Source organism: Diaphorina citri, unplaced genomic scaffold (genome assembly GCF_000475195.1).
Source record: "Diaphorina citri unplaced genomic scaffold, Diaci psyllid genome assembly version 1.1 scaffold549, whole genome shotgun sequence".
NCBI lineage: Eukaryota > Metazoa > Arthropoda > Insecta > Hemiptera > Psyllidae > Diaphorina > Diaphorina citri.
The window spans coordinates 130454-141432 of record NW_007377983.1 but is presented as its reverse complement, the minus strand read 5'-3'; the positions used below and the strand labels follow the sequence as shown (position 1 = coordinate 141432).

At 40.5% G+C, this 10979-nt stretch overlaps 1 protein-coding gene across 1 annotated transcript in view; it reads left to right on the top strand.

Moving 5' to 3' along the window:
* Window positions 1-4068: 4068 nt before the first annotated feature.
* LOC103509980 (striated muscle preferentially expressed protein kinase-like) overlaps window positions 4069-10979 on the top strand; it is a gene marked incomplete at its 5' end in the record, with an annotated part of 12964 nt that continues 6053 nt past the window's right edge. Inside the window, 2 exons of the mRNA XM_008474614.1 lie at window positions 4069-4243; window positions 4986-5188. Of these exons, the coding sequence (XP_008472836.1) occupies window positions 4069-4243; window positions 4986-5188 (378 nt within the window). The remainder of the gene's footprint in view (window positions 4244-4985; window positions 5189-10979) is intronic.

Genomic DNA, 10979 nt, shown 5'->3' with positions numbered 1-10979 from the left:
CTTTTCCACAATCTCGTCAACTGAAGTCGAAAACTTCTCATCCTTCTCCTCCTCCTTCTCCACTTCCTGAATCCCCTCCTTTTTCTTCTTCTCCTTTTTTCCTCCTCCTCCTTCTTCTTCTTCTCCTTCTTCAACTTTTACTCTTTTTCATTCCCCTTATCCTCCTCCTTTGTATTTTTCATCCTCCTCTTCTTCCTCCTCCTTCTCCTCCTCCTCTTCTTTTTCTTCTCCTCTTCCTTTTTATACTCATATTACTCCTCTTTCTTCACCTCCTCCTCTTCCTCTTTCTCATCCATATCCTCCTCTTCATCCTTCTTACCCTCTCCTTTTTATCTTCCTTCTTCACATTCTTCTCCTCCTCCTCCTCCTCCTTGTCCTCCTCCTCCTCCTTTCTTCTCCCTCTACATCCCTCTTCCCCCTCACAGCAGGCTCTCGTAAAAGCTCTCTAGATTTACCGTAATGACAAAAAAGCTCAGCTTACGACCACGCCTCTTTAATATATAAAATATAAATATGGCTTTTATGGCTTCTAATCACGACTCTGGGAGTAAGTCTTCTTAGGCCGAACGTACCCAATATAGGACCAGAAGGGGTCGGGTTTTACTGTTCAAAACGCTCTCTCTGGTGACTTTGGACTTTAGATTTCCTTTTACTTCATGAGACATTTCTTGAAAAAAGAAAGTACCCAATAAACCAGCAGCGATAACTCCTTTAATGTAAGTACCTGTAGTGTTACCAATGGATCACTGAAGTTAAGAAAGGTTATCACCTGGACAATTTTTGGACATAACTGACCGTAAGTCCGCAGTAATTTCAAAGGGTTCTTGAGGTTTTCAAAGAGGGGTTGGTAATTTAAGGGTACCCTAAAGTATTTCCTTGCAAGCAGAGTGTAAACCGTTTGGTAAAATAACTATGGCCCGAAGTATTTCAGAATAAACCTAAATAACCAACCAACCAAACCGTCTATTTAAGTATCTTACTTGACGATATCCGAGGTCCTACATTTGGGTACGCTCACCCGATTTCTAATGCAAGTCAGGTTTACGATCTTTCAGCAAATACTCTATACCTATTGAGTTTAACTGTAATGTCCTCCCAGCATTACATGAATAGATAGCTGATACCAATAGAGCGGATATAGCATCATGGTAAAAGGACAATTCCATTATTAAAATGACCATTCGATCTATTCATATTGAATGCTATTAAAATGTTTTATCAGTAAAAAAAAAAAAGGCTTTTGGGGGTATGAAAGGATTTAGTTAGTGGTTCAGTGAACTGTATTAGAACCCGCACTCGGAATTTTTGAAAGAAGGACCCAAATTTGGTAGCAACCAGCTAAAATCTTTTCATCTCATAAGTGACTCTCTGCAGAACTCATTCGGAAACGGGACCCTTGTCTTTCCCCTTAATTTGTGCTTTCGAGAATACTCCCCATGGATCGGATAAAAGTTGACCACCCTGTATACATACGGATAATGTATATTATACATCTCCATGTTTTATGTCGAAAGCGGGGGGGAAGCGAAAATTCTGTGATACATTATTATTTGAACATTTTTGTTCCAATTAGCAAAATTACTTTTGAATAAAAGATTATAAAATTCCTCTTCCTTTCGCACGAGCAAAATCGTAAAATGTTTATTTAAACGAGAGCTTTTCTCTTTATATGAACTTTCTTTGTGAACTCCGGAAATCTTTAAGAGCTGCACATTGTTTTCTCTTGATTACTCATTAACTTCTGATGGAACTTTATAAAATTGTCATCTCTTTTGAATCTTTCGTAAAATGTTTATTTAAACGAGAGCTTTTCTCTTTATATGAACTTTCTTTGTGAACTCCGGAAATCTTTAAGAGCTGCACATTGTTTACTCTTGATTACTCATTAACTTCTGATGGAACTTTATAAAATTGTCATCTCTTTTGAATCTGCTGAGCTCCCTAATTAGATTAGTTCGGAAGGTAGGTACATTACCTGCTTTACATTCAAATGGAGGTGCGGTCTTTTTGTTATGGAATTCCTGTTTGCGGAGTTTAGTGCTATTGCATCCTACTGTTTTGTTTGAGTCTTTCTAATTAAACATTTTGATGAGTTCTTCTGGGTCATGGAGACCCTCGGGACTCTGGACAAGAATATGTATCTACATAAAAAAATCAGTGTCCAGCATCTAGCCACCTAACTGGTCATCTGGGAATGTCAAAAGCGGTTTCCTGGGACAGAGGTCACACAAGGGATCGAATAATTTGAGGAGGGGGAAATATTGGAGCTACTTCATCTCTCCTTAACAACAACGCTTGAGGTTCATGTAGGACATGAATCCTACCGTAAGAGCGATTCTGGTGAAATTGATTCTGTACGCAAAAGGTTAAATGTAGAAGATTTTAGACTTTGTATAGCGCGGTAGACAGGGAGGGAGGGAGGGGGAGAGAGAGAGGGAGAGAGAGGGAGGGAGGGAAAGAGAGAGGATGTGAGAGGTTAATCATGTGCTGACTTTACATGTAGTGGTAGTGGTAGTGGTAGTGGTGTGGGTTCTTTGAACCGTGGAGGCACACCTTTTTTTAGAGAGATACCTACTACGTCATTGATGTATAACTCCCGAGGTTTTAGGAGAAAAAAGGTCCTTGACGGCACTGACGGCTAAGACTTGTAGTGACCAGGGTTCAACGTTCAACCCTCCGTTCGGTGAAAAACTGGCAGCCTCTTCTGATATACTTTTACATAGATGTACCTCTTTCTCATTTTATCTGCTAAGGCCTGAACTTTACACAGATTGAGAGAAAGGGAGGGGGAAATAAGCATACAACAGGATATTGCTTAGCCTTTCAGCCATGGTTGAGAGAGTTACGTTTCAATATAAGAGAGGAAATTAATTTTTTTCATCTCTTTTCTTTTTTCTGCTTCTCTCTCTCTCCCTCCCTCTGTCTCTCTCTCTCTCTCTCTCTCTCTCTCTCTCTCTCTCTCTTTTACATTATTTTATAAGTCGGATTTTTCCATTTCGCGTACGTAGGTACCTATAGGCCTTAGGGTTAAATGTAGAAGATTTTAGACTTTGTATAGCGCGGTAGACAGGGAGAGAGAGAGGGAGGGAGGGAAAGAGAGAGGATGTGAGAGGTTAATCATGTGCTGACTTTACATGTAGTTGTGTGGGTTCTTTGAACCGTGGAGGGTGGAGGCACACCTTTTTTTAGAGAGATACTACGTCATTGATGTATAACTCCCAAGGTTTTAGGAGAAAAAAGGTCCTTGACGGCACTGACGGCTAAGACTTGTAGTGACCAGGGATCAACCCTCCGTTCGGTGAAAAACTGGCAGCCTCTTCTGATACACTTTTACATAGATGTACCTCTTTCTCATTTTATCTGTTAAGGCCTGAACTTTACACAGATTGAGAGAAAGGGAGGGGGAAATATTGCTTAGCCTTTCAGCCATGGAAGCGAGAAAAAGAGAGAAAAGTATGACTTAATCTCTCTCTCTCTCTCTCTCTCTCTCTCTCTCTCTCTTGGTGACATGCTATGAAGAAGACATGCTACGACAAAATAAAAGATTAACCTAATGTAGCAAACAACTGTGCCTCTTATGATGAATGATGAGAGAGAGAGAGAGAGAGAGAGAGAGGGAGAGAGAGAGGGGGAGAGAGAGAGAGAGAGAAAGAGAGGGAGAGAGAGAGAGAGGGAAGCAATGCTGAACTGGAAGTGGAACCAAATAAAAGAGATTTAGCTATAAAACATGCTTCCTGGATCTGGTATTCTGGAGTTGCACCATTGACTCTGTTCCAAAAAGTATCTAAGCTAAATTTATTTCAAGGACCAGTGAAAACCCGGGCTTCTTATAAGATTTCAGTGACTTCCACATTCCACTTATGCTATTCCGATAGAGTCAACATCTCCCTATTACACGGTCTGACGATGATATCCTGAGTGGTATGGTAAACCTATTCTTTTAGTGTAAGACGTTCATATGTGATTATGTGGTTCCATTTTTTGGTTCACAACTGTTTGATCCCTTATTCCCTTCCATTGAATTGGTTCGCAAGTGATTTAATATCTCCTGTTTGGTTTGGTTCACAGGTCGTTTGGCATCGAGAGACCATGCGGTTGGAGACGACAGAGCGTCGCATTATGGAGACAAGAGGTAGCCGTCACACCCTCATGATAAGGAAAGTGGTGGCGTCCGATTTCGGCAACTATAGCTGTGAGGCGACCAACCCCATGGGCAAACATCGAGCCTACCTGGAACTGTCGGGTGAGTTGGGTGGAAGAGCTGAGAGGATGGACAGTAGATCAAGGTAGACCATGCGGTTGGAGACGACAGAGCGTCGCATTATGGAGACAAGAGGTAGCCGTCACACCCTCATGATAAGGAAAGTGGTGGCGTCGGATTTCGGCAACTATAGCTGTGAGGCAACCAACCCCATGGGCAAACATCGAGCCTATCTGGAGCTGTCGGGTGAGTTGGGTGGAAGAGCTGAGAGGATGGACAGTGGATCAAGGTCGAGTTTTTTGATCAAGAAGAGACCGCCTTAACAGGATAATAAAGGTCGAGTTTTACCACCGTGGATTGTCTCAGGATTGAGTTCAATCCGAGGATGACCTGGGTAGTAAGTACAGGGAAATCCTCGTTTCATCTCAATCCCGAGTTGGTAAACTACAGCCTTAATGAGTCAGGTGAGATGGGGGATGGGGGTTCTAGTGAAAAAATATCGAACTTCAAAGACATTTGATAGAGGAAACTGTAGGAACAGAGGTCTTATCGTCCCAAAATCAAAGAGAGAAGAAGGGCAGGATAGGATAGGAGGAAGCCAGACGTTCTGAGAACGGACCTTATTTTTTTTTTTTATTTTTTTTTTTGATAAAGTTCGCCCCAGGCGCCTCTCTTTCCAAGCTGGATAGGTAGCCTGAAAGCCAAAGGTCAGTCTGACTTGGAAAACGTTCATAATTCATAATAAAGGGGCACATGACTGACCCCTGTGGTACTCCGTTTCCAGGCAAGCCCAACCCGGCCATCTTTCGCAGTCACCCCCAGGGGCGTCTGCCGAACAGCTACAACATCACCTGGATGGTATCCAGCTACACCCCCCTCGAGGAGTTCAAAATCAAGTACAGGAAAATCCCGGGGAACGAACCAAGCCCCATGTCAAACCAACTGACGGGCACCAATCAGTACCAGAACAGGAGACTAGTCAGGAAGGTAAGTCAACCAGGATAGAATTTGGACAGATCTTGAGGGGTATTTTTATTTTCGGAAAACTGACCATTTTAAAATTGACTACTCCTCCAATGGAAACTAAATGGATCAGTCAGTGGTCAGTTGCCTGGAAGGAAATACACCTTTACTTGGAAATGTAGTTTATTTAATTTTTCAAGAAATTTTTCTCCTCCTCCCAGTCATATTCCAAGATTTCCAAGAATATCTCTCATTTCTCACACCTCTTTCGTTTTCTCCTCGTTCTTCATTCGAATTCTCTTCCACTTCTTGTTTCTCCTCTCCTTTGCCTCCTTTTCTTTATTCGATCTCCCCCTTTTCATTGAACTTTTATTCCTTCTTCATGAACATTTTCTTCTTCCTTCTGTTCCACTCTCATCTCGCAATTATTTTTCTCCTCTTTTTCCTTTTGTTCCTACCTTCTCTTCTTTCTCCTCATTTCTTCACATCTCCTTCTCTTCCTCCTTCTATTTCTCCTACTCCTCTTTCCTTCCTAAATAAATTACAACATAAAGATTCATTTTCAGCGGAATATCATTTTAAAACCTAAACTCAAACTTTTTAGTCACCCTGTACCCCCAATTAACTTGAACTTTCGAGCCACCATGTAGTTATGAGCCTATTAATATGCAAGTTAAGTCCCTGTAAATATTTTTCAGCCTAATTTATCCCAATCAATGCCAACAGTCTCGAAACCCGCTGCTAGGGGAACCTCTTCAGGCCCAGGATGATGTGGAATGACTTGAGTCCCATTTTCCTTTTTGGAATTTTCCGTCTTCTGAAGTTTATTTTCCCACTTTCCCCTCTTTTGGGTGATGGCGCCTGTACTAAACCATAGGAAATCCAAAATGGCGCGCCATCGGCATTGCTTCTGTCGAAAGGAAAATAAAACTAAACTATTCTTATTTTCTTATGTTAGTAAATTCAAAGATGTTTAATAATTTCTTAGAACTGCAAATCACAGCCATAAACCAGCCTAGTTGCCTAGTTGACTTGGAGCCTGGGGCAAAAGATCCTGTCGTCTTTTCTCTTCAATTTCGGCATGATAAGACCTCCGCTGATACGAGGCAACATTGAAATCTCTTTTAAAAGGGCAGCTATACCTGACCAGCTATCTTTGAAGAGGTTATGAAGTCGCAAGGAGGGAGGAGAAAGAGGAGGGAGGAGGAGGGGAAGGAGGAGGAAAAGAAGGGGGAGGAGGAGACAGAGGAGAAACTGTCAACAATAAAATGCTATATGGCAGCATTGCACGCATTTCCGTTTTTAATGACTTGGGCTTAAAAAACATTAATTAGGCGTAATTAATGTTATCGCATGATTTTTACCCAAATTGTTTCATTCTCTCTCTCTCTCTCTCTCCTATCTCCCTCTCTTTCTCTCTCTTCCCCTCTGTCTATTTCTCCTCTCTTTCCTTATTTATTTTCTTTCTTATTTTCGCATTATATCTTTACCCCTTTCTCTCTCACTTTTCTTCTTTCTCCCACAGTTTTTCTCACTTTCTCTCCCTTTCTCCAGCTCTCTCTCTCTCTCTCTCTCTCTCTCTCTCTCTTTGTCTCTCACCCAATTTTTAATAATGCTTTCTCTCTTCTATAGGTTTCGTTGTTCTAGTACCGCCCTTAGCTCTTGACGCTTCACCCCACCACCCTCTTATGTCTCAGCATTTCACACTTTTGTTTTTTATCTCGGCAATTTATCGCGCCCTTTCTTTCCCACCCTCGTCTTCCAAGTCTTTCTTTCCTCTCCCTTTCCCTTCTTTTCAGTATTCCTCCTCTCCTATTTTTAGTCCGTCCTCCCTTTATTATTACAATAGTGATAAAAAAGTATAAGGGACGGACTATTGTATTCGCTTCGGTGTCGTCTGTCTGTCGGTCACTCTGTTCTCTCTCTCTCTCTCTCTCTCTCTCTCTCTCTCTCTCTCTCTCTCTCTCTCTCTCTCTCTCTCTCTCTCTTATCTCCCTCTCTTTCTCTCTTTTTCCCTCTGTCTATTTCTCCTCTCTTTCCTTATTTATTTTCTTTCTTATTTTCCCATTATTTCTTTACTCCTTTCTCTCTCACTTTTCTTCTTTCTCCCAGTTTTTCTCACTTTCTCTCCCTTACTCCAGCTCTCTCTCTCTCTCTCTTTGTCTCTCACCCAATTTTTAATAATGCTCTCTCTCTTCTATAGGTTTCGTTGTTCTAGTACCGCCCTTAGCTCTTGACGCTTCACCCCACCACCCTCTCATGTCTCAGCATTTCACACTTTTGTTTTTTATCTCGGCAATTTATCGCGCCCTTTCTTTTCCACCCTCGTCTTTCTAGTCTTTCTTTCCTCTCCCTTTCCCTTCTTTTCAGTATTCCTCCTCTCCTCTCCTTTTTTTAGTCCGTCCTTCCTTTACTATTACAATAGTATTAAAAAGGTATAAGGGACGGACCATTGTATTCGCTTAGGTGTCCTACTTCCTTTCTCTCTCCCTCTCTCTCTCCCTCTCTCTCTCTCTCTCTCTCTCTCTCTCTCTCTCTCGCTCTCTCTCTCTCTTTCCTTCCCTCTTCTTTCATCCTCTCCCATTGTGATATGCGTTTGATACTGTCCCATTTTTACGCAAAAAAATCGTTGGTGAGCTTTAAAGAAAATCAAACGAAAACACCAAGAAATTGACTGACAGTAAAACTCTCTCTCTCTTTGACTACTCCTAAGTACCTAGCCTATACCTAACTTTCCCTTTTCATTTTACCTTTCTCTCTCTTTCCTTCTCTCTCTCCCTCTCCCTTCTAAACTCTATCCTTCTACACCTTTCTGTAGGTCCTAATCTGTCTTCCTACTTCCTTTCTCTCTCCCTCCTTCCCTTTCTCCTTCTACTCTTTCCTTCCCTCTTCTTTTATCCTCTCCCATTGTAATATGCGTTTGATACTGTCCCATTTTTACGCAAAAAAGCTTTTAAAAAAAATCAAACAAAAACACCAAGAAATTGACTGACAGTAAAATTGCGACAAAAATAAATAAACTTTTTCAATTTCAATTTTTCGATAAACCTTTATTTTTATTGTTTATAATTTTGTTTACAAAATGTTTACATTTTGTACACTTTGTACAAAATGTTTACAAAATAAAGAAACAAAATTGAGATTTCTGTACTCGTCAGGATATCACCATCAGATTTATGATAGAAGCCATTGTTATTAACAGAATCGTTTACCCAAAAAAAAAAAAAAAAAAAATCGGGGGATCCCGTGTACCGGTTTGCCCTGGGGCCCTGGGGTCCCTATAGGGTCAACGTGGGAGGGGGCACAACATAGGTAGAACTTCAAATAAACGTCCCAAAGATATCCGCAAGCAAGGGATAGTCCTTTGAACGCACCGCTGCTACTAAATTTTCCAGTCCGAGTTTTTTTCTAAAATTTACCTTCCATAAGCGTGAGAGAGAAAAAAAGGGTACAGACCATTTAGACTTAGACTAACAGCCGTTTTAAACACCTTTTTTGCGTTACCCTCTAATGGGGAGACCATTTACAAACAAAGCCCTAAGCTCTTTTTTTTATTTCACTAATTTTATGGGATTTTTTCCCTAGATTACGGAGAATTAGTTGCCCAAATCAGAAAAAAATTCAAATACAACCAGCACCAGCTTGTTTCTTACTGGGATAAAATTAGTGAAAACAAATATTGGGATTATTAAAAATTGGTTAAAAATGGGATCAATATAAAATTCTACCTAGTGAAAATGAGAATTAGTGAAGTTATTGGGATTAGTGACTATGGGAATTTAGAATGAGTGAAAATGGGATTATGTATTGTAAATATTGTTATTCTGATCAGCTAGTGGTGATAGTACGTTGAAATCACCAGTTCTCAATGTTTCATCAAAGTTAAGCAACGATGCTCGTGGTTGGTACCGTACATGAAACAGGGTGCCCCCTCTCCGTTTTCAACATTCAGAAGAAAACTTGTTACACATTACATCCGGGGATTTTTCACTTGTTTTTTACCTTTTACCTCCATACATGAAGCAATGAGAGAGAGAAAGAAAGAGAGAGAGAGAGAAAGGGAGAGCGAGAGAGAGAGAGAGAGAGAGAGAGAGAGCCTTATATGTTTTGAGAGAGTTACGTTTCAATATAAGAGAGGAAATTAATTTTTTTCATCTCTTTTCTTTTTTCTGCTAAGAATAATAATAAACTGAATATTAAACAAATTAGGTAGGTACATAGGTACTGATTTTCATTAATCACGATCGAATAAACTACGGGCTTAAAAATTCCCGGAGGGACGGGTCCAGCTTGTTTATTTTACCTCCCCTTCCATCCTTCCTTTCTTTTCTCTCCCCCTCTTATTATTCCCTTTCTCTTTCCTACACTCCTATTTATCATCCTCCACTCCTCACACTCTCCTTTGTTTCTCTCTCTCTCTCTTCTCTTTTCTCTCTCCTTCCTCTTCCTTTCCCTTTTGCTTTCTTTTTCTCTCTTGTACATACCTATTCACTTTTCTGTCTCTTTTATGTCTACCCTAGGTTTTTTTTTGTCTTTTATAACTCCAATCCTTCTTCCTCCCTTCCTCTTCATATTTCTCTCTCTCTCTCTCTCTCTCTCTCTCTCTCTCTCTCTCTTTCTCTCTCTCTCTCTCTCTCTTTCTCTCTCCCTCCATTGTTCTCTCTAATAAGACGTCCAGTTTAGGAAACTTATTTCCCAGGTAAACTTTAGAGGAGTTCCCTGGAGTAATTATTGGCAGTAAAATTTTATGGCCAGACTTTACCGCTAAGTACCTCTCCTCCCGATTCCACCTCTTCTTCCTTCTTCTTCTTTTTCTCTTCCTCCCTTCCTTCTATTCTTCTCCTTCTATACACTTTCTCTTCCTTAATCTCATGATTTTCAAATCTGCCTCCGCATTTTCAGAAAGAAGATAAAGAGGCAAATTCCTTTTCCTTCCTCATCTCCTTTTATTCATCTTTAATTTCATCCCCTTCTTCACCTCCTCTTTCTAACCTTTTCCTACTCACTTCAACCTTCTTCTCTTTCTCCTTCAATTTCTTCTCTTTCCACATTTTCCTCTTCTTCCATCATTTCTTATTTCTTTCCGTTCCGTCTTTTTTCGTATTTTCTTCAGCGCTCTCTTCAATCTCCTCCTCCTCCCCTCTTTTCCATTTTTATTTTCCTCCATTTCTTTCTTCTTCTTCTCCTCCTTCTTATTCTTCTTCATCTCCTCTTATATCTATTCTTAATTTTCTCTCAGTTCTCTCTTCCTTTTACATTCTTCTAATTCCTTTCGTGCTTTAATTTTCATACCCTTTCTGCAATTTTCTTTCATTTCCCCTTCTTTACCATCTCCCCCTCCTTCCTCTCATTCTGTACCATATCCTCCTCCTCCTCCATTCTCCTTTTCTTAGCCATCTCCATCTCCTCCTTCTTCTTCTTCTTCTTCTTCTTCTTCTTCTTCTTCTTCTTCTTCTTCTTCTTCTTCTTCTTCTACTTCTTTTCCATCTTTACCACCTTCCTCTCCTCATCCCTTTTGCCCTAAGCGTCTCAAACTTTCCCTCAAGATAGTTAGGGAATGTCACAGATTTCTTCAATAGGGTTTAAAATCTGTTTCAATAAGTATACACAAACCCTTTGGTAACACAATAGGTATACACAAACCCTTTGAAGTATTCAATAGTTTTACCCTGACTTTTACCATATCTCTAACCGTTTAGTCGGTATAGCTGAAAACCGCCAAAAACGGTCGAAATCCGTCCAAAAGCGGTAAAAATACCGCCAAGCGCAGCACCTATCTCAACTAAACGTTTTCTGTTGCATCCTTGTCACATTG